Source organism: Rhineura floridana, chromosome 13, assembly GCF_030035675.1.
Source record: "Rhineura floridana isolate rRhiFlo1 chromosome 13, rRhiFlo1.hap2, whole genome shotgun sequence".
NCBI lineage: Eukaryota > Metazoa > Chordata > Lepidosauria > Squamata > Rhineuridae > Rhineura > Rhineura floridana.
In genome coordinates, this window is record NC_084492.1 from 37539361 (window position 1) to 37563480 (window position 24120).

Sequence of the window (24120 nt, forward strand, 5' to 3'; positions counted from 1 at the left end):
AGGTTTTCTAATCCACCAGTCCAACCCATTAAGTGATTCAAGGTGGCAGCCCTCGCTCTGTGGCTTGTGGGGTGCTCTGTCCAGACAATCCGGTCCACTGCTCTCACTTAGGGGAGTGGTGAGTTTCTTTCCCTCCCCAGCCAAATGTGGGGAAGCTGATTCTCACCAGCCTGAGATTACCGTTGAAATGGCTGAGAGTCCAATTATGGGGCACGCGGGGGCTGAGGCGGAAATGGAAGGGCTCAGCGTGGGGAGGCAGGTCCTCGTCGGTGGCACTCAGGACCAGGTGTCCCCCCTGGCTGCACAGCTCGCTAGTCACCGGGAGCAGCAGCGGAGCATGGTCGTTGACTTCCAGCACCTCAATGGAGAGGGTCCCCGTAGCTGTCAGGGATGGGTTTCCTAAGCGAGAAGTTAGATGCATTCATAAGGGACCAGCCCTAACATTAGGCAGAGTGAGGCAACTGCTTCAGGCAGCAGTAAATGCTGGCAGACAATGGTAGTCACCCCTGGCTGTTCCTCCTGAGACCCTGAGAATTTCCCCCTAGTTGGAGGATAGAGCTTTGTGTGCCACGACGCCTGTCTTGCACCCTCTAAACTAGCTTGCGGCCTTCAGGTGTGTTGGACAATGTTATTCCACTGCCCACAGATTCAATTGTATATACATGGAAAGACTTTCCTCTCTCTCAGGCATTTTAGCATGTTTTTAAATTTTTTTTTTAAAATGTGTTTTTAAATTTGTATATTTGTTTTTAATGTTTTTAATTGTTGTAAACTGCCCAGAGAGCTTCGGCTATGGGGCGGTATACAAATGTAATAAATAATAATAATAATAATAATAATAATAATAATAATAATAATAATAATAATAATAATAATAATAATAATAATAATAATAATAAAAGGGAGAACATCATGGCTGCTTCTGGCATGGTTCCCTGCCCTTTGCTAGGATGTTTCTGGCCATGGACCTGCTCTTGCCCTCTCTCTGCTCAACCTTCTCACCATTATCACTGGCCAGGATGTGCATGATGTACCAGCCGTCTGGGAACGTCGAGCGTGGCGGAACCTCCTGGCGTGTCTGTACCAGGCCAGACTCAGGGTCCACTTGCAGCCAGCTGACCAAGTCAGCGGCCTGGGAGTACCTGGGGATGGATGGATAGATAGATAGATAGATAGATAGATAGATAGATAGACAGACAGAGAGAGAGAGACAGAGAGAGAGAGAGAGAGAGAGAGAGACAGAGAGAGAGAGAGAGAGAGAGAGAGAGAGAGAGACAGAGAGAGAGAGAGAGAGAGAGAGATGCTGTGTGTGTGTCTTTATGTGTGAGCAGGAACAGCATTTTCTCTCCTAGAGGCAAAGTCACACTCCCCAGGATGTCACACTTCTGGAAGGTCTCTCTGACCCCAGATATATCTGGGAGGCCAGCTGGGCCTGCATGATAGTTATTCAGGGGTGGAAGGGTCACCTGGCCTGGACAGGCTGATACAAAATGTTGCCATGATGGCTACGTTCTGCCTCTACTCACTATGCTTCTGAAGACCAGTTGCTGGGAGTGTTCGTGTGCCCAGCTCCCCATGCGAACTTCCCATTAGGGCATCTGGTCGGCCACCGTGGGAACAGAGTGCCGGACCACATGAACCAGCCCCCCCCTTGGCCTGATTCAGCTTCAGGGCTCTTCATGACCACATTCACACCATACATTTATTCCACTTTAAACAGTCATGGCTTCTCCCAAAGAATCCTGGGAACTGCAGTTCGTGAAGGGTGCTGAGAGTTGTTAGGAGACTCCTATTCTCCTCATAGAGCCACACTCCTCAGAGTTCTCTGGGATCAGGGATTGACTGTTAAACCATTCAGGGAATTGTAGTTCCATGAGGGGAATAAAGGGGTCTCCTAACAACTCTCGGCACCCTTCGCAAACTACCTTTCCTAGAATTCTTGGGGTGAAGCTATGACTGTTTAAAGTGGAACAATCTTGGAATAAATGTATGGTGTGAACTTGGCCTGTATGTTCTTATGTTTCTAGAGGTTGCTGCATTTTTCTTCTCAGCCATCAGGGCCAACAACTTAGTTTTTAACGCGAAACAGGCGAATCATGGCTGGATTTCTTGCAGTGTTGAATTTCTGGACAGGTAGAATGCCACAAAATCCCAGAGCAGCAGCAACAGAACCCAGGGCCTCTTCTGCTTCCTTTCTCCTTAAAATCACCCCCTCATCAGCATTAGCTCCTTGGAGGGTTGCCTGACCCCTCTGGCCCCACTCACTTGAGTTCCTGGGCTTGGAAGGTGTCCGGATCAATTGCACGGTAGAGGGTGATCTCTGTGCCTGGCGGCATGCCTTCCTTCACACTCCCCCTCCAGGGATTCTCCTGGAAGAAGGGGGCTTCGTTGGCATCTAGCACCTGCACCCGCACTGTGGCCAAGGCCCTGGCAGCCTTTGGGGCGGCCAGCTCCAGCGGACTTTGGTTCTGGACGGAGACAAGCAGCTCAAAGCGGTCCTGTTCCTCGTGGTCGAGGGCCTGATGATGGGGACAGAGAGTTGGTGAACTTGTGGTTGGGGGGGTTACAGCCCCTTGTGTGCCCACTGCTGAAAATCCCTGGGATGATGCCAGCATCCCTGGCACTCAGCTTTTTCTCCGCATTCCCCTCCCTTGCCATGTCCTGCTTTGGGGGTTCAAACAGCACTTGACATCCAAAGTAAGAGGTGCAAGAGCTCATATCTGCCTCGTGCATCATGTCTTATGCCTCCAGAATGCCCCTCCCCTGCTCCAAGTGGGGTGGTGGCTGGCCACAGACACCCTGTGCCGATGGAAAGGCCCTCAGCTCTAGGGTTGCCAGGTCCATGGCCTGAGACTGATCCTGTATCTTTAGGAGAAGAGGAAGTCAGCCAAGTGCAGGTGTTCTTGCAACCCTGTAATGGGAAGAACCACAAGCTGGAATTCTCCCTTCCCCTTGCACAACTTTTAAAGATACAGAAGACCTCTTAGTTGCCAGGCCTGGCCTCCAAGAGGTCGTTTGTATCTTTAAAAGTTGTGCAGGGGGGAGGGAGAATTCCACCTTGTGGTTCTTCCCATTACAGGGTTGCAAGAACACCTGCACTTGGCTGACTTTCTCTTCTCCTAAACATACAGGATCAGTCTTAGGCCATGGACCTGGCAACCCTACTCAGCACACAGAGGTACTCTCCTTATCATTACTTTGCCTGTTTAAAAGCTGAGACCACCTGGTTTTATTTAATTTCTACAAAGAGAGTCAGGCTGGAAGGCCTTCTCGCCTCAAAGTCTAGACCCAGATATGGGGGAAGAAGTGAGGTTGTGGTTACTCAGAGGCGAGTGGGATATACTCTGCACATGCTCAGAAGCACACACTGCTTTGCACACTGTTCTGTCTGAGCCTGGCACTCTATACAGGCTCCAGGGATGGGTCTGAACGAGTGCCAGCCTTACCTTCACCAGGGAGAGGACGCCGTCGTTGGTGAGGGGGTCGGCGTGGATGGCGAAAGCCCCGTTGGGATCACCCTCCAGGATGGTGAACTTGGCCAGCCAGTTCGGAGAGCCAGGCAGGTCTTTGTCTTGGACCAGAACCCGCCCAATGACCACACCTTGTTTGTTCTCAGGGGCCTCCATGGAGAACTGTAAGGGAGAAAAACGTGCTGTTGTACAGTGACTCAGCTATAGCCGCCATTGCATGTTTCATGAGGGCACTGTATTCCCCTTGGCTCTCTGGTTTTTGAAGGTGGGGCCCATAGACTGAAGGGAGGAATTAAAGTCGATAAAAGTGGCCATTCTGCTGAACCAAGAAACCCTTTTACACCTCTGCGCAGGGGTGGAGCCTGATGGGCCTCGGGGCAGAGCCTAGCGGTGCCAAATGGAAGCAGGGAAGAGGACTGGCAGGTCCTGGAGCAAAACGATGAAAGCGCTCAGCAGGGCACGTAGAAACCAGCCCTCGCCTCTGCCCCTGAGATTTCTCTTTATCCTGAGGACACTGAGGTCAGGTGGGCTCTGTCCAGGTTCGAAGTCTTAGAACTTCAGTGCAACTTTTCCCAAAGCACCCACCCACAAGGCATCTAACGACAGTACTCAAATTCCTGGCAAGGGCTGAGCGCTGGCCTTTGCAGAAGGCCTCTTGTGCTAATTTTTAGAAAGCTAAGGGATTATGATGAGGTAGTGGCAGTGGGGAGACAGAGGGTTGTGGATTTCATAAAGGGTACCTTTCCCCTTCCCTTCATAATTCAAGCACCTTATGAATAGTTTTCCTAGAAATAAAAGGGCCAAGGTGGTGTAGTGGATGGAGCAAAGGGCAAGCACTGGAGAGAGCTGGATTCAAATCCCCACTCGGCCATGAAGCTCGCCTGGTGAACTTGGACTAGCCACCATCTCTCAGCCTAACCTACTTCACAGGGTTGTTGGGGGAATAAATTGGGGAAGGGGGAGGGCACAGAACTACATGTGACCTCTAGAACTCTTTGGAGGAACTAAATAATAATGAAAAAAATATTAATTAGATGCTGGAAAGCAGCTTGGCAGGAGCAGCTCAGCATGGCCTTCATTTGTCGCATTCTGTGGACCGTGCTCTGATTCAGTGGTACTGATAATCTGTTCCACAATTGGAGCGGATTGTTTGTTATGCTGGAGAGCGAGTGGGAAGGAGAACCAACAGTCCACCCCTCTGCCTTTAAACGTAAGTGATTCCCTAAACCTTTCCAAGAAGGGTCCCTCCACCGCCTTATGTGCTGTTCGTGTTTTTAACTTCTTATTAATTTTTAATCTTTTACTTTCAATTTTTTGTCAACTGTAGGTCGCTTTGAGTACGCATATGCATGCAGAAAAGTGGCAAACACATTTAATAATTAAATAAATCCCCCCCCCCCGTCATCGTCAAGACAGAACAGAGCAGTCGATTCAACTGGGGGAAGAGCCCAGGGGTCCTTTATAGCCTCCTCTTCTGCCAGGTCTGCCTGCTGTCTCGTCAGTTGTGGCTGGGCTCCGCACCTCTTTCTCCGTGAACTCGGGCGGGTTATCATTGATGTCATCCACGTAGATAACCGCGGTGGCCGTGGTGGCCAGACCCTCCCCAGACATGTCTGCCACTTGGAGCGTCAGGTTGTAAATGCCCACGACCTGCCAGGAATTGGTGACAGTATGAGGAAGGAAGTATGAGCCAAGGAGGCAGTACAATATGCAGAATGACCTAGTTTTTGGCACCTGCTGACCACCCCGACAGCATTCTGCCCTCTTGGGAAACACAGACAGGCTTGTACCTCTCGGTCAAACCCAGCTTGGGCAGTTTGAATTTCCCCTGACTGCTCGTCCATTCTGAAGATCTCACTCATTTCTGGTTCCAGGATGGAGTATCTCAGAACCGCATTGTCTGTCTCTGGGTCATCAGCATCTGTGGCTTCTGCCTTCATCACAAAGGTACCTGGGAATGCATACAGTTGCCTTATTCCACCTGGATAATCTGCTTTTCCCATTTAGCCTAGTGTTGTCAACTCTGACTGGCAGCAGCTCTCCAAAGTCTAAGACAGGGAGAGCTGTTCCCATCACCTGATCTTCTTTTACCGGGAGATGCTGCAAACCCATGCATGTTTATTCATCAGCAGCATTGATGGGTCTCAGGGTTTGACCTGAAGTGTCAAGATTCCCCAGAATAAGGACAGAAATCTCGGGGGCAAGAATGTTGAGCTATTTCCTGCTTGACCTGCTGGAAGCTTTTGTTTTACTGTCCCCACATCTATCAGGCTCCACCCTGGGACTCCCCAGACGCCTGCTTCCACCAGGCACAACTAGACTCCACCCCTGCCTCATAGGCCCCACCCATTCACCCCAAGCCCCTCCCTGTCAGGAGAACTGGAAACTGTACTTGGGAGAAAATCCCAATGAAGTTAGCGAGACATTTAGTTTCTAAGTATGCCTGCACACGTTTACAGCTCATGACTTCCCCCAGAGAATCCTGGGAACTGTAGTCTGTAAAGGGAATTGTCGCTCTGTGAGGGGTAAACCACAGTTCCCGGAAATGTTTGGGCCATTTGCTTGAAACATATGCTGTGTACACAGCCCAAATACACTGCCCTCGCCACTACTGGTCTCACACCAGCAGCCCCTTTGTTGGAGGACTGGCAGGGGCAAAAGGAAGCTGCGGCTCTGGACTGCTAGGATGGGATGCCCTGCATTGCAATTCCCCATCCCCACCCCCCAGTTAGAGCCCAGTTAAGTCAGAGAACTAGCCCGCCCCTATTAAGCAGGAGGCACATGTGGGCCTGGCTCACTGACCTGGGAGAGCTCCTTCCACCACATGTCCAGTGAAGATGGCCTGCCGGAAGAGGGGACGGTTGTCATTCTGGTCCATGACCACAATCTCCAGGTCCGTGGGGTCCTCTAGGGGCACTCCCCCCAGGTCCAGTGCAAAGGCCTTGAGCTAGGCACAGACAGAGTAGGAGGGATCAGCTATTATTAGGCTGCAGTCAAAATAAACTTTGCACCATAGCCAGGGAGACTGTCCCCTTAAGACCTACAATCACAATCTTCAGTCAGAAGCATTGATTTGGGGCAAAGCTCACAAATGTGTGCATGATGATGACCCCAGATAAGGAACACCCCAAATTATACAGCCATGCCTCCAGGAGAGTGTCCTCAATGGGACAGCACTGAATTGGGTCCGGCCCAGTGATTTTTTGGGTGCAGGACACTGTCAACCGTGGCACCCCCATGTCCTAACAGCCAAAATATCTAGAAAAGAACGATTGTGCATCTGATATGGGGCAGACTAACACTTATTTTGGGAGACGTATACACTTTGGGGGGAAAATGAGATGGACTGCCTTCAAGTCGATCCCGACTTATGGCGACCCTTTGAATAGGGTTTTCATGGTAAGTGGTATTCAGAGGGGGTTTGCCATTGCCTTCCTCTGAGGCTGAGAGGCAGTGACTGGCCCAAGGTCACCCAGTGAGCTTCATGGCTGTGTGGGGATTCGAACCCTGCTCTCCCAGGTCGTAGTCCAACACTCTAACCACTACGCCACGCTGGCTCTCTATATACACTTTGTTGTTTTTGTTATGTGCCTTCAAGTCGATTACGACTTATAGCAACCCCTTGAATCAGTGACCTCCAATAGCATCCGATATAAACCACCCTGTTCAGATCTTGTAAGTTCAGGTCTGTGGCTTCCTTTATGGAATCAATCCATCTCTTGTTTGGCCTTCCTCTTTTTCTACACTACACTCTACTATACACTGTAGCTCCTTTTAAAGTTTTCTGATTGAGCTGTCTTCCAACTCTGGTGCAAATAAGGAACTGGAAGCTAGTGACCAACTTTACCACCATCCCTGAAGAGTGCTCAGTGCTGAGCTGGTTTGCCAGCCGGCCTGTGGCACAGACTTGTTCCCCACCTCCTGCCATCCCATCATCTGCCATGGTCCTGCCACCCCTTGCAACAAGGCCCTCACTTGTCCGCCTCAACCCAAAATTTCTATCCCACCCTTGCTGTTGACCGAGGTGGGTATTGCCTCTGCTTGGGAGCGGGCAGAGCATGAAATGATGCCATGCAATGGAGAAATATTAATATTAGAACTCGTGGACATCCAACAAAACTGAATGTTGGAAGATTCGGGGCAGACAACATCTTCACTGAGCACATAGTTAAACTGTGGAATTTGCTTCCACAAGAGGCAGTGATGGTCCCCAAACTGGACGGCTGTAAAAGAGGATTAGACCAAAAAAGGTTGTCAGTGGCTACTAGCCAGGATGGCTATGCTCTACCTCCGTAGTCGGAGGCAGTCTGCTTCTGAATACCAGCTGCTGGAAGCCACAGGAGGGGAGAGTGCTCTTGCGCTCAGGTCCTGCTTGCAGGCTTCCCATGGGCATCTGGTTGGCCACTGTGAGGACAGGGTGCTGGACTAGATGGGCCCCCTTGGGCCTGATCCAGCAGGCTCTTCTGATGTTCTTATGTTTGATGGCTAGACTTACCTGTCACATTGGGCTCATTCATTTCTGGGCATTCTTCAGGCCTTAATATCCTCTGGGCCTGTAAACACTATCCCTTTCATCTTAAATCAGGGATAGCCAATGCGGTGCCCTCCAGGTGTTGTCGGACTCCTGTCAGCACCAGCCAGTGTGGGAGTTGTAGTACAACATCATCTGGAGGGCACCATGTTGGTTGCTGTTGTCTTAAGACTCCTCAGGGTCGGCTGTGTCTATTCATTTATTCATTACATTTGGATCCGTCACGTCCACCCAAAGGGAGCCCAGGGTGGCAGACATCAAAATGTTAAAACAGTGCAATCAAAGCAAAACATATTTAAAACAATATAAAACCATCTGAAACATTTGAAAACGTTTAGAGCATCTAAAAACATGGAAAAGCAATTGCATGCCCTCACTGTGACTAATTTCATGGTTGCCATGACCATCAAATGCCTAGGTAAACAGGAATGCTTTTAAATTTCTCACCAGGCGTTCAACAGATGGGGAACCACTAACAAGATGGCCCTGTCAGTGGTCAATGCCAACCGGGCAGCAGCCAGGGGCGGCATCACCAAGAGAGCCTCCCCTATCAATCATACGCCCCAGGATGGTTGACCCTAGGGGAGACACTTCTTTAGATACTTTGGTCCCAAGCCACTTAGGGCTTTGTACGCTAGTACTAACACCTTGAATTGGGCCCGGAGGCTCACTGGCAGCCGGTGCAGAGCTTTCAGGACTGATGACACACAGTTCCATCAGGCTGCCCCACTTACCAACCTGCTCAGGGAAATACATTTTGCCCATGCTCAGAAGCACTTTTATCACCATTATTTACATGTGTTCCAGGGTTCAGCCCTGACATTTAAAACACGCACTCTGGGTCTGAGCTGCAGTGAGCCGTAACTCAAACGGAGCCCCAGGTTTTCCTTACCCGAAAGCGGTCATTCTTTTCCCGGTCCAGCATGGTATTGAGGTAGACCTTCCCATTGCGTTTATCAATGGTGAAGATGTCCCTGGGCTCTTCGTCCACTCCAGGCCCCTTGATGTTGTAGATCACACCGCCGGGCTGCTGCTTGTCTGATTTAATCTACAAAAGGGAGACAGACCCTGTGGAGTGGGAACGGGCTGGCAGTTCACCTATTCTAGACCTTTGGGGTGGGCCCCTCTAGACATCTTTTTTGTTGTACATTCACAATTATTTGTGCTCTTGATGTTATTGGGGCAGTCATACATGCTCCCACTTTCGATATGGTTTACACCTGCAGAACTTTTGCAGTGGTCACACTCCTTCACGGCCAATCAGTGCATATCCTGTAACGTCCTCCTTTTATGCCGCAAATGTTCTGTTTTCTTTTCGTCCCCCTTTTGTTGCACTATAACCCTCCAGACAGCAGTAATGTGATAGCACTGGGGGAGGTAAAGCAGAATAAATCCACTGTGAATGCACCATTATTGTAGCAAGAGCAGAATGGTGCAGAATGCACCTGCAATAAAAGACCGGCCTGGAAGGCTCCACAGGTGTTGTCCCCCATCTGTAGACCAGGCTTGACTTAAATTCCAAGCAAGCTTCGGAGGAACATAGAAGTCAAAGCAGGAGACCATCTAGGGAGACGATTGGACCCTTGGATGATAAGGGAGTCAAAGGTGTACTAAAGAACGATCAGGAGATTGCAGAGAAGCTAAATGAATTCTTTGCATCTGTCTTCACAGTGGAAGATATAGGGCAGATCCCTGAACCTGAACTAACATTTGCAGGAAGGGATTCTGAGGAACTAAGACAAATAGTGGTAACGAGAGAGGAAGTTCTAAGCTTAATGGACAATATAAAAACTGACAAATCACTGGGCCCGGATGGCATCCACCCGAGAGTTCTCAAAGAACTCAAAGGTGAAATTGCTGATCTGCTAACTAAAATATGTAACTTGTCCCTCGGGTCCTCCTCCGTGCCTGAGGACTGGAAAGTGGCAAATGTAACGCCAATCTTCAAAAAGGGATCCAGAGGGGATCCCGGAAATTACAGGCCAGTTAGCTTAACTTCTGTCCCTGGAAAACTGGTAGAAAGTATTATTAAAGCTAGATTAACTAAGCACATAGAAGAACAAGCCTTGCTGAAGCAGAGCCAGCATGGCTTCTGCAAGGGAAAGTCCTGTCTCAGTAACCTATTAGAATTCTTTGAGAATGTCAACAAGCATATAGATAGAGGTGATCCAGTGGACATAGTGTACTTAGACTTTCAAAAAGCGTTTGACAAGGTACCTCACCAAAGGCTTCTGAGGAAGCTTAGCAGTCATGGAATAAGAGGAGGGGTCCTCTTGTGGATAAGGAATTGGTTAAGAAGCAGAAAGCAGAGAGTAGGAATCAACGGACAGTTCTCCCAATGGAGGGCTGTAGAAAGTGGAGTCCCTCAAGGATCGGTATTGGGACCTGTACTTTTCAATTTGTTCATTAATGACCTAGAATTAGGAGTGAGCAGTGAAGTGGCCAAGTTTGCTGATGACACTAAATTGTTCAGGGTTGTTAAAACAAAAAGGGATTGCGAAGAGCTCCAAAAAGACCTCTCCAAACTGAGTGAATGGGCGGAAAAATGGCAAATGCAATTCAATATAAACAAGTGTAAAATTATGCATATTGGAGCAAAAAATCTTAATTTCACATATACGCTCATGGGGTCTGAACTGGCGGTGACTGACCAGGAGAGAGACCTCGGGGTTGTAGTGGACAGCACGATGAAAATGTCGACCCAGTGTGCGGCAGCTGTGAAAAAGGCAAATTCCATGCTAGCGAGAATTAGGAAAGGTATTGAAAATAAAACAGCCGATATCATAATGCCGTTGTACAAATCTATGGTGCGGCCGCATTTGGAATACTGTGTACAGTTCTGGTCGCCTCATCTCAAAAAGGATATGATAGAGTTGGAAAAGGTTCAGAAGAGGGCAACCAGAATGATCAAGGGGATGGAGCAACTCCCTTACGAGGAAAGGTTGCAGCATTTGGGGCTTTTTAGTTTAGAGAAAAGGCGGGTCAGAGGAGACATGATAGAAGTGTATAAAATTATGCATGGCATTGAGAAAGTGGATAGAGAAAAGTTCTTCTCCTTCTCTCATAATACTAGAACTCGTGGACATTCAAAGAAGCTGAATGTTGGAAGATTCAGGACAGACAAAAGGAAGTACTTCTTTACTCAGCGCATAGTTAAACTATGGAATTTGCTCCCACAAGATGCAGTAATGGCCACCAGCTTGGATGGCTTTAAAAGAAGATTAGACAAATTCATGGAGGACAGGGCTATCAATGGCTACTAGCCATGATGGCTGTGCTGTGCCACCCTAGTCAGAGGCAGCATGCTTCTGAAAACCAGTTGACGGAAGCCTCAGGAGGGGAGAGTGTTCTTGCACTCGGGTCCTGCTTGCGGGCTTCCCCCAGGCACCTGGTTGGCCACTGTGAGAACAGGATGCTGGACTAGATGGGCCACTGGCCTGATCCAGCAGGCTCTTCTTATGTTCTTATGTTCTTAAGTCTGCCTTATTTCATCTAGCTTGATAGTATCTCAACACTAGCTGGCAGCAGCTCTCCTGATGATTCAAGCCGGCGCCTCTCCACGCCCTTCCTGGAGCTGCCATTGCAGATTGAACCTGGGATTTCCTGCATGCAAGGTGGATGCTCTGCTGCTGAGCTGTGATCTTCTCCCTCCAGGGCTTGATGCACGGTGCAATGTCCTTGGAAGGGGTGGGCCACTTTACTTGTGAACGCATGTGCTGTTGTGCAAGGAATGGCTGCCGTGTCGGCGCGTGGCATGTCAGCAACAGATGAGTGTGAGCCTGCCATGGCAAATGAAGGCGTGTTTTCATCATGACCAATGCCAAATGCCCATGAAATGGTTTGTGCTGACCTTCATGGTACAATGAGCAAGTGTGCCTGGAGGTGAGCACCTGTATGTACTGAAGGATGCATGTCGTCAGACTGTGTTTTTGTGTGGAGGTCAATTTTCATTTTTAACCTGCCTTGTCTCTCTAGAGCAGTCTTTCCCAACCAGTGTGCCTCCAGATGTTGCTGGACCACAACTCCCATCTTCCTGACCATTGGCAATGCTGGCTGAGGCTGATGGGAGTTGTGGTCCAACAACATCTGGAGGCACACTGGTTGGGAAAGGCTGCTCTAGAGGCACAGAAGTAGAGATAGAGAGAGGAACCACAAACCATGGCTGAGTGACTGTAAGGAAGGTGGTGGCCTCTGCATTCGATCCAGCAGTGAGCAACTGTGCCTGTGTACACCATTCATTTAAAGCACTTTGCTTCCCTCAAAGAATCCTGGGAACTGTAGTTTGCCCCTCACAGAGCAACATTTCCCAGCTCCCTTAGCATCCTATTGACACATGGCAACAGACGGAGCCCAGCATCCAAGCAAAATCTGTTGCCGAGAATCTTAGAGCTGGAGAGTGACTGTTCAGTCCACCCACCTCCTTCCGAGACAGGATCCTCAGTGGGAAGCCCAAAGGTAGACCTCGGTGGGATGGAAGGAGGGAGTAGGAGCGGCTGCAGAAGCATCACACAAGGCGGGGTGTGTGCTTTGCTGCTCCTCAAAGCTCTCCTGAATGCCCTCTGTCGTTCACCACTGTTGAACGCCAAGCTGCCCACTCTCCTCCTTACCTGCACCAAAAGGTGGGGGAGTCGTTTATGGTTCTCCAACACGCTGATGGGGGGGATCACCCATGCCCTCTTAACCCTTCCCGTTCCATCCTTCTGCGGCTTTAGATGCAGTATTGGGACTCTATCAGGGAGCTCCTCTTTGGAGCCACAGACATCCTGCCAAGAAAAACAGAAAAGCCATGTCAGAGTCCATGCCATAATGAAGACTTCAGAGGGTTACTGTCTTGTTTGCTGCATTCTCTCCTACTGTTACAGTTTTCAAAAACTGTTTGCTGTTTTGGTTTTACATTTATGATGGTTTTGTGTTCTGTGTGAGCTGCTTTGGCTGGTCATTTTTTTTTTAGCAGAAAAAGCAGGCTATAAATATTGCAAAATGAAAGTTTAGCAGAACTGACGCTTCTTTTCTCTGCATCCTTGAGGTCTAGGAACATAGTTTTGACAAAATAACATTCTTGATTCAATGCTGTGAAGCCGTAAGTAGTTTGCAGAGCCCTCTGATGTCAAAGCTTCCATAGCAGAGACAAACCAAGACCTCTCTAAGAGCCCTCCAGCTTAGACACAAGCCTCCCCAAGCCTTTCTTCTTTTTTCTCCAGAGTTCACAGTCCCTGCTTGGCAAGCCCCTCACCCCCTAACTCCCACATCCACATGCAGCTCCAGCATCTGATACAACCAGGCTGAGAACTTGGGTGTACAATCAGTTCTTGGGTGGACTTAAAAGAAGACAGACAAATTCATAGAGGATAAGGGGATCACTGTCTACTGGTTCAAACATTTAAAACTGATTCTGGCCTGCTTGCATTGACTGCCTGTATGTTTCCGAGCTCGATTCAAGGTGCTGGTTTTAACCTATAAAGCCTTACACAGCTTAGGATCACATTACCTGATGGAACGCCTCTCCGACACGAACCCACCTGTACACTATGCTCAACTTCAAAGGCCCTCCTCCGGGTGCCTACTCCGAGGGAAGCTCGGAGGATGGTAACAAGGGAGAGGGCCTTCTCAGTGGTGGCCCCCAAATTATGGAATGATTTTTCTGACGAGGTGTGCCTGGCGCTAACACTGTCATCTTTTCGGCACCAGGTCAAGGCTTTCCTCTTCTCCCAGGCATTTTAGCATGTGTTTTTAAATTGCTTTTTAAAAATGTATTTTTAAATTTGTATATTTGTTTTTAATGTTTTTAATTGTTGTAAACCGCCCAGAGAGCTTCAGCTATGGGGCGGTATACAAATCCAATAAATAAATACATACTAGTCACGATGGCTATGCTTTGCCTCCACTATCAGAGGAAATGTGCCTCTGAATCCCAGTTACTGAGAATCCCACGCGGGGAGAGAGGTCTTGCGCTCAGGTCCTGCTTGCAGGCTTCCCGTTGGGGCATCTGGTTGCCCACTGTGAGAACAGGATGCCGGACTAGATGGGCCTCTTTTGCCCCGATCCAGCTACAGGGCTGTTATGTGCTGCTCTTATCTCACAAGGACCAAAGGCTGAAAGGCTCTTGCTGTGGGCTGCAGTGATTGCTAGGAGCCAGGTGCGGGCCGTGCATTCCCCTCTGGTAACCCAAGAACCCTTTTGTGGTGGGGAACAGCTGCATGTCTGCAGTGTTTGGGGGAAGGGCCCTACAGTCCTGGAGACAGTTGGAAGAAGGGCCATATCCAGCTCAGAAGGCACGAGAGCACCAGAAGGAGCCTGTTTGATGCTGCAGAGCCCAAACAGTAATGCCACAATTGACAGGGAAGCAGGTAACAAGGTGGGGGGTTCCATTCATTTAAAGCGCATGGCTTCCACCAAAGACTCCTGGGAACTGTAGTTTACCCCTCACAAAGCTACAATTCCAAGCACACTTAATAAACTACAGTTCCCAGGATTCTTTGGGGGTAGTTATGTGATTTAAATATGTGGGGAGGGGGTGTACACAGCCTGACTACTGCCGTCAAGTAGTGCCGAGATATGGACAGTGGTTGGGACCCCTGATGGAATGTGTTTGTTTGTTTAAGGTATTTATATACCACTTAATCACCAAAGTTTCTAAACAGTGTACATAAGGCTTATTTCCATGCCCTATTAGGAGGAAGAAGCCTAGCTTGCTCCCCAACACAGTAGCCCCGACTCCACGCCAAGTAGCCCCAACTCCACCCCAAGTCCTGGTCCTGCTTTCAGGCATCCCATTGACTCTTTGGAACTTCCTGCCAATTGACATCAGGCAGGCGCCTTTCCTTTCAGTGCTTACTTAAAACTTGCAACTTTTGTTTAGGCAACCCTATCCAGACACACAGATGTTGATCTTTTAAAAAAAATTTTAGTTAGTAGCTGTTTTGTTTTAAATATATTTTAATTACTTGTCTTTAACAATTTTATTTATAATTTTAATGTTATTTTAATGTAAACCGCTCAGGGGCCTTCACGTTCATGTGGTATATACATTTTGTTAAAGAAAAGAAAAGAAATGAAATTGAGGTGTGAGGTTGGCCCCCACTGTGACAGCAGCTCATCGGACTAGATGGGCCCTTGGCTTGATCCAGCTTCGGGGCTCTTCTGTTCTGAAATCCCATCAGGGTGTGAGATGCCAGCTGAGCCTGTTGGCTATAAAAAGCAAGGCATTGGTGGCTCTGGCTGGGAATGTGCTGCTGCTTACTGGCCCCTTCTCTTCCCCCTCCACATCTCCCTGATTCCCCACCCCACCCTGCTCCAGCAGCTGCATAGAGACCGTGGGGCTTCTTACATAGGAAGCTGCCTTATACTGACTCGGACTCATTAGTATTGCCTGCACTGACGGGCAGCAGCTCTCAAGGGTTCCAGGCAGGGGACTCTCCCAGTCCTACCTAGAGATGCCATTGGGGTTTGAACCTGGGACCTTCTGCATGTAAAACAGAGGCTCTAGCACTGAGCTATGGGCCTTTCTTGTGAGCCAGCCAGGATCCCAGCCTTGATTTCAGCACAGTGCAGACTACGCTGTGCTGAGCTTCTGACCCAAGGGAGCCGGCTGCAGCTTCCTGCCTCTCATTCCTTCCCTGTGAGATCTGTTTTTGTTTCTATTTTTGAGAGACATGACCCTCCTCTTGCTCCTTTCCCACGTAATTCCCATCTTCCTTTGGCGGAATTCCCTGGTGCCTCACTTCTAAGACGAGACCCTCTTGGTCTGCGCCTCGAGCGGAGTCTTTTGCAGAGCAGACTCCAGGCTGAGTTGCTTCCCAGAACCTCTCGCTTGTAGGCCTGATCCCAGCAGGCACTCCACCGGCTGGGCAAAGGCAACAGTGCAGAGCTGCCTTGTTTTTCTCAATAGGCGAGGGAGCTTTGGTAAACTTTAGCCAGAGACTGGTTGCCTTGTTCAATTTTTATTTTATTTTTGCATTTGTATCCCGCCTTTCCTACAAGGAGCTAAAAGTGGCATACATAGTTCTCTCCCTCCCAATTTTATCCTCACAACAACCCTGTGAGGTAGGTTAGGCTGACAGGCTCACCAAGTGAGCTTAATGGCCGAGTGCAGGTTTGAACCCTGGTCTGCCAAGGTCATAGTCTGACACTCTAACCCAGTGGTTCTCAAACTTTTTTGGTTCGCAGCGCACTGTAAAACATATAAAAATTGACATTCATTGGCCCAAGTGAACCCTGGGGATCTGCCAAATGACATATTTATTGAGATCCTGATATTTGCTCTGATTTGCTTATGAAAAGGTTACAAGACAATAACCATTCACCCTGACTTGCTTGCTGGCAGTAGTGTAGTGAGAAATTCAGAAGTGCAGGATCCCTTCATGATAGTCACAGTCACACCCCCTCATCCCCCTTTTTTGCTGCTAGGTTGAGAATGAGATCCTTGTTAATGCCTTCTCCAACAATAACTGATATCCCTAGGATCCAATGAAAGGGGAGGAGAGTGCTAGCTACTGAGAAGAGTCTTCTTAGTGGCTGACGCCTCCTTTCACTCTGATTGGCCCTAATCAGCAGGACAGGACAAGGAAGCATGTTAGAAGACCCTTAGTGGCTAACACGCTCCCCTTTCATGCTGTTTGGTTCATAGGTTGCTGGAGACATAGGGACCGTGCTGGGACCCTGCTCCCCAAAAAGTAAGGGTCTAAGACCCCCAAGACCCTGGACAACTACACTCGTGCTTGCTGGCAGGGAAGGAAGGATCTGTCCATTTCTATTCTCTCTGTTTCTCATTTTTCCAAACTTAAATTTGGTTTTCCACATTCATGCAGCAATTTGCATTTTTTTTTAAAAAAAAAATCCTCATATTGTTTTGAAAAGTGCGAATTTGATAGTTTTGGCTTTAAATGCGAACTGAGTCAAATTTCTCTCTCTTCCTACTTGCAGGGTATTTAGACATCTTCCCATTAGTCATTCATTCATCCTACACATCCTGCATTTCACTGTCACTTTCCAAACTGCAAAAAGTTCTATTTCAGATGGATTTGCAGCACAGCCCTTTACCCACTTTACATGCACAAACCTAAAGCTCTGGTATGCCCTTGGACCCCTCCCGCAAAAGAGTGACAGCCTGGAGGGCCCCCTGGTCTCCCAGGTCAGAGTTCAATGCTCTCACCACTAGCACTGTACACAGGCCTCGCTATCCACTCCAATGTAGAAGGCGGCATCAGGGTCGACCCGGGGACCACCCACTCCGGCTTGGAGCCATTCCGAAATAATTTTGGGGGTGGGGCTCATGTATAATTAGGGTTAAAAAAAACAGGTTAAAAAAAACCAGTTATATGGTGGGATGAGGGAAGGAGACTTAGCATCGCCATCCCCACCTCCCGACTGAGAGCGGGGTCAATTTACCCTGTGTGAGGCTGTTTTGCAAAGGGCTTCCCTGCAAGAAACAGCACCTGCACCCCTGGAGGATCGCTGCCTTGCCTCATCAGGCACAAAGGAGAGCCATGGCTGCCTCTTCTTCCAGCCTGATGCCCCATCCCCTGACAGCCCCGGGGCCCATAATGTTCCATGGCTATCAGAATCCAGCTCAGCCGAGACCCAAAAAAGTCCAAATGGGCCCAATGTGGTTCAGGAGCCAAATCCAGTGCACAGACCTACTAACCACTACACCACACTATTTGGATGAGAAACACCATTTATGCTCTCACCCACTTGGCAGCATCTCTGCCAAATGTGACCCCCCCTCACCGGCCCTTCTCTCCTGCTGCCCACTGGCCCTGCAATGTAACCCATACCCCAGTGCTGGATTCCACAGCAGCAGGTGGGGAAGTGTGGCCGCACATGCGTGCACCCTCCTGCATCACAAAGAATGCCACATTCCACCACCCCCTACTGTAAGAGGATCCCCCTTCCCTCTGCCCTGCTCATGTAAGCCAAGAGGCCCTTTTGTTTTAAAAAAAATATGAAAAGGCTTGGGATTTGGGCTGGGGGTTTGCAGGTTTGCAATTGCATGGAAGGACATCACCCCAGGTAGGTTATTTTCTGCTTGGCTCCGGGATGTGGGATAAAGTTGGGAGATCCAGACTCAGCAGACACTCTCTCTCTCACTCTCTCTGGTTCCTAAGCAGCAGGGCTATCCTCACCCAGGGTCAGCCTTGGCCCAATTTAAGTCTCATTCATTCATTCATTCATTCATTCATTCATTCATTCATTTATATTCCACTTAATCATTTCTAAGCGGTGTAAATAAAAACAAACTATGCAGAAAGTAAAACAAGCCATGCAGATAAAAAATAATCAGAAACCTGAACACCATCTTAAAATGCCTACTGGAACAGGAAAATCTTTGTCACGTGCCTGAAGTTCTGCAAGAAGGGTGTCTGCCTAATTGCAGCCGGGAGGAAGTTCCACAGGTTTTGGGCCCCACAATGCGGAATGCGTGGCTTCCAGTAGTTAAGAGCTATGCATCTGAGCCATGGGGGACCACCAACAGAGACTCCCCCAAAGATCTCAGTAATTGGCTTGAGATATCAACCCTTAACGCATCCTTTACAAGTAGGCAAGAATGGAAAAATTCAGTATGAAGAGAGGTCTGTGAATGCATTCAGCACTATGTACTGTCCTGAGTGGAGGGGAGGGATGTGCGCCCTGCCTCCACCTTATGCGTGGGATTTTGCTTCCCCCCCCCATAATTCCAAGATAAGCTCTGCTGTAGAGTGGAGCTAATGCAAGCCACATGGAATCTGAGGCCCCTGCCTCTCGGCCACTAGGGTGGGTTGCATTTTTATGCTCCCAGCTGCCCAGCACAGACATTTCACGCTTATTGTTGACTCAGTGTGCAGCTGGCAGAAGGGGGAGGGCAAAGGGGTGGCTGGATGCCTCCTTCACTGCTGCTGGGGGAGAGGATATCCAGTGGCAGGCTCACCACAGCTTGAGTCCCTTTGCTCTCCTCCACATAGACATCCACACTGAGGGCTCTGTGAAGAACTCTAGAACTTTCTCTCCTTTTATCTTTAGGGTTATCATCGAAGAAAAGTTGTCCACCCAAGAATAGGGGGCTATTGATGGGAGGGGGGGACCCTGTGCCATCCTAGGAATTGGGAATGGGGGAGAACTTTGATTTAGTCTGCATTTAAAGCTGAATCTATCACACCCACTCTTTCTGAAACAATATGAGAGCCGAAACGCAGCCATCCTTCGAAATTTGCACTTAAATTTTGCAGTGCAGTTTTCCAACCAAACAATGTTGACGTTAGGGGGAAATGTGCATAAAAATTAATTGTTGTTGTTGTTGTTATGTGCCTCCAAGTCAATCACAACTTATGGCAACCCTATGAATCAGTGACCTCCAAGAGCATCTGTCATGAACCACCCTGTTCAGATCTTGTAAGTTCAGGTCTGTGGCTTCCTTTATGGAATCAATCCATCTCTTGTTTGGTCTTCCTCTTTTTCTACCCCCTTCTGTTTTGCCCAGCATTACTGTCTTTTCTAGTGAATCATGTCTTTAAAAAAATCGCAAATTGCTGCAGAAATGTGGAGAATTGAATTTAAGTTTTGAAAATGAGAAGCTGTGAGAACCAAACTGGATGGATTCTTCCATCCCCACCAGGAGTCCAGAGTCTCTGGGCCATTATGCAAAGCAAGTGATTCCCGTCCAGCTCTTTGGAGGGGAAGGGCCAAAGGTCGACCTGCCGTAAGTGCAAAGGGGCTTCCAAGATACGGTGGGCAGGGGGCATGCGTGGAGAGAAAAATCCAGTTATGTTGAAGCTCTCAGTGAGAAAAGTCACGACTCAAGAATCGGTAGGGTGGCCTGATGCAAATAAAAAGAATGGGTTCTCCTTTGCAGGAGTCAGAAAAGCTGGAGTGTCTGAATTCCTCAGTCTACATGCCTATGATTAATTTAAAGCACATCCAAAACACATTTAAAGGGGGAAACCACGGTTCCCATGATCCTTTGGGGGGAATTCATGTGTTTTAAATGTGCATTCTAAACAGTCTTTTGGGGCTTCTTCATGGAACCACCTTGCAAACTGTCTTTCTTTTTCCCCTGGGTGCGGAAAAGTTCTGTTGGCAAGAGATCTAAAGCCTCCCAGCAAAGGTTTAGTTTCCTCAGTTACAGCAGAAGACAATGGGGAGAGCACCCATGAAATTCACACGAAGCTGTTGAGATACTGAAAGAAGCAAGCCAAGCTCCTGGGAGGTACGGTCATTTTCTTAGAGTGGTGCCTATCCACAGGGTACCCCCACCCCCCGCCAGCTCTCCTAACAAAGCTGGGGTGTCCAGACTGCCAGTATTTTGTGGAAGTGATTCAACTGCATACCAGAAACTTGAGGGCTGTGTACACATTACTGGCTTAAAACGCAGCTAGGGCATTGTTTTTCTCAATTCGGATTGAAGCACACAAAATATTTCTGTTCCCCCCCTTTCCCATCACTGGCCGCCTCATTTCATGATTCACAACTCCTTCTATACTCTTGTTATGTAAGAGGGACAAAGGGACAAAGCACAGTTTGCCAACTCTGACTGAAAGAAAAGAAATACTCTGAGCATGCGCAGCTTTGCATTTTAAGCTCACTTAAATCACAGCACCATCATGGCTACGGGAATGAAGCAGAGTTTGCTTCTGCTGTCTTGGTTCTAAATACATCTACTTGCCAATAAGCACCATTTTGTTGCAGAAAAGGAAAATATATTTTCAAAAATAATTAAATGAGCAACTGTAATCTTGTACATGCCTGCTCAGCCTCCCCCTGACTATAAAGTGTTTTTTTTTAACATTGAAAAAAATGTTTTTACGTTGTGGTGGAAAGAAAGATGGATGGATGGATGGATGGATGGATGGATGGATGGATGGATGGATGGATGGATGGATGGATGGATGGATGGATGCATGGATGCATGGATGGATGGATGCATGCATGCATGCATGCATGCTGTGGAAACCATCAACAATCCCTGTGGGCTCCAGCGTGCCAATGCCAGCCCAAGTGAAGGGACAGAATGATACATAGGAATTCAATTTTAGGAGATTTTTCATTAGGGCCCCACAAATTTGGTCCTTAGAGACTGTTCATCTTCTGAGCTCCACTTTGGTGCTGTTAAGACACTCGTTGGGTTATGGATTAACAAAAGCTTTATTGGAAACACAAGGCACCCACCTTTACGCAAGCGCGAAAAGAGAAAGCTAAATACAATCACCCATACATGTAAAGAAAAGAAAAAACAAAAGAGGCATTGCTTACATTTGCAGGGCAGGAGAGATTACAGGCAGCAGAAGTGACCTGCTGTCAGCCAGGAGCCCATGCACTCCAGCACATACAGGGTGGGGGTTCAGTTCCAAAAGAATCACCCCCTGCCCATTATTGTCTTCTTTCCGATCAAGTTCTTCTCATCCCGATTGGCTTTCCACACTTCCACCCTTTTCCCCTTTAGCAATGGATGCGTACATTCCCACGCATTCTACTAGCGATTCACTTCCCATTTTGGGGCGTGTGTGTCATGTAGCACATGTAGAACGTGGGCACGACCAGAGTTCCTAGTTCTTCTTTCTTATCTTTAGCTCAGCTAGGCTTTGATCCCAGCAAGGTCCAGCCGTAGCAATGCCACTGCATGCATTCATTCACGCAGTTTCACAAATGCTCGGGAGGGCATGATTTTGCTAAAATTGGGGTGGGGCTTGTGTTACCCCCCCCTTTTCCTCCCATAATTCAAACAATGCTTGTGGTAAGGAGAGGACTGAAGGAACTTGCAGAAGAAACAGATTCCGGAGCCCTACCCCCACCATTGCGAGGGGGGGCAGCCCCATATCACCCCCATAATCCAGACCACAATGTGCCAGCCGGAGAGAATCATCCTCTGACCTGCAAGACCATCTCACCCTCTCCTCCAGACCTCATGCTGCAGGTGAAAGAAAAGCACTTTGCACATACTCAGAGGCACCCTCCCCCTTTGGTCCTGCTTCACATCTTAGGTATTGAAATTAGGTGCTCAGGCAAAGCCATTAAGGATCCTTGGCCATGTCTAGGAGAAAGAAGCTAGGCAAAAAGAACAACTCTGGACTGCAAACCCAGCAATCAAATGGCTCCTGGTGAGAGTGAACTCCACTGACTGGGTCTCCAGATGGAAATGCCGTTGGGGCAGGACCCTGTCGCATGAAGACCTTGCCCCCTAACCGGGCCAGTTCCTGATGACCTGAAGGACAAATACCCACCCACCCAGCATGGTCAGTTTTGTTCTGCCCACTTCCCCTATCCTCACACACACGCACACCTTGCCGTGTGCTTACCTGAACCGCCAGCATTGCCAGTGGGAAGGAGAGGAGCCAGAAGGGGGTGACCATCTTGGTGCGGGGCTGTGCCTGGTTGTGCCTTGGGCAGAGCGCAGAGCCAGACAGCTTCAGTCGCCTTCCTTCTCTCATGCACAGACGGAGCGTCTCTGCTGCGGACAGAGCTAAAATAACCGAGACCGGGCTCTGACAGACAGCACAAGTGTTGGGGCTGGTCTGGGGCCTGGGAGAGGAACGCCGGATGGTGGCGGGGGGGGGCAGGGGGGAGAGATGGCCTGGGAGCTGCTTGGCCTGCATCTCTCCCCTGCCCACGTCCCTGGAGAAAGAAGAGAGTGTGTAGAATTAACACTTGCTCTCCCATTTCCTAAAAGTTTGTAGAGTCAATTAAAAAAAAAAATTACATGCTAAGCCCCAGGAATTAAATGCCAACAGCCACACCAGAGAGAGAGGGGAGGCCAATGGTCCAGAGGGAGGATGGATCCTCTCTTTGGCCCTTTCCTGATTGGGTCTTTCACCCAGTGAGCCACACTATGGACTGGTTGGATAGCAAGAGACAAGCACGGTGGAGAATGGATGTATTCTAGGGTGTTGCCAGAGGGTGGCCTGACCCCACTCTGGATCTTCTGCTCCTTCCTCTCTCCCTTTTAAAACTTAAAAAAACAAACAACTTTGGACAACCTATTTATTCAGCATTCATCTTGATCTGCTTACATGAAGCTTACACAGAGTGTAGATTGTATCTAGCCTTTATTGAGCATCCCTTCTGATTTGTGAGCAGGGAGGTTATACGGCTTACCATTCATCATTTGTCCATCCCACACAGTCCAATGCATTTTCTTGTCACTTTCCAAACTGCAGAAATGGGGGTGGTGGTGTTTGTTTAAAAAATGGATCTGCTTTAATTTACTTTAATTGTGCAAATCCAAAATTGTGCACCAGATTGTCTCCTGCAAAATAATGTTTGTCTAGACTAGGCACCCTTTATTTACAGGGCTGTTAGGCATGCTGCATTATGCGGTGACAGAGAGACACCCCCCCCACGCACACACACATTATCTTCATTTGCTCAGAGACCTTTTTTTGGATCTGTTTATTTTATACAACTTTTGTACAATAGGCCTGTGCTCCCAGTCTTTTAAGTACTGAGCAAGACCCCTGCTACAGAATTTATTTGTCACTCATCTTCACTCCACGGAACTCAGAGCAGTGTTTGGAAGTGTCCAGGTGGCCTCCTGTTCAGGTGCTCAGAGGTGCAGAGGTGGAGCTCTGACAGGGTCCTCCAGATCTTTCTCTGGGCTGGTTGGTGCTGAGCTGGCCAAAGAAAAGCTCAAACAAAGCTCTTCCTTTTTGCCTTATGTTATTTACTTATATTGTATTGATTTATATATTTGGCACGATAAGCATTCTACCAAATTCAGGGCTAACATGCCTCTCTTGAAGGCACTCTACCACCACTCTGAATGTGAATGAACGTAACCAGAGAAGGTTAAAAAAAGTTATAATGGTTGCCTGTATTTCTCTGCTACGTTCCTTAAGCAAATGTTTATTTTTGGTTAGCTGAAATTCCCTACATAATGTTACCAGCAATTAGAAAAAGTGTCCTTAATTTGCCAGAGCAGAGATGTTTCAGATGATACAGAGAAAAAGCATCATTAAAAATACTTCATTTTATTTGGGGGAAAAAGGTACATAAATAATGTGCATCATCAGTGGGTTGAGCTGACCACATGGAACCACTGTTGTTGCTTCTATGGATGTAAGAGAGTAAGGTCAGAGGTAAATGAAATGCAAATAGAAAAAGAAAAAGAAGACAGTGATGATTTCCTAAATGTAATACAGTACCAACCACAAC

At 48.3% G+C, this 24120-nt stretch overlaps 1 protein-coding gene across 1 annotated transcript in view; it reads right to left on the reverse strand.

Moving 5' to 3' along the window:
• The window catches only part of CDH15 (cadherin 15), a 28077-nt gene extending 5508 nt beyond the window's left edge, over positions 1-22569 (reverse strand). The window contains exons 1-10 of the mRNA XM_061593795.1: positions 22269-22569; positions 12609-12764; positions 8894-9049; positions 6273-6417; positions 5261-5421; positions 4992-5120; positions 3447-3632; positions 2266-2519; positions 1003-1142; positions 181-399 (exon numbers count right to left, since the gene is read on the reverse strand). Of these exons, the coding sequence (XP_061449779.1) occupies positions 181-399; positions 1003-1142; positions 2266-2519; positions 3447-3632; positions 4992-5120; positions 5261-5421; positions 6273-6417; positions 8894-9049; positions 12609-12764; positions 22269-22565 (1843 nt within the window). The 5' untranslated portion in view covers positions 22566-22569. The remainder of the gene's footprint in view (positions 1-180; positions 400-1002; positions 1143-2265; positions 2520-3446; positions 3633-4991; positions 5121-5260; positions 5422-6272; positions 6418-8893; positions 9050-12608; positions 12765-22268) is intronic.
• Between the last annotated feature and the right edge of the window lie 1551 nt (positions 22570-24120).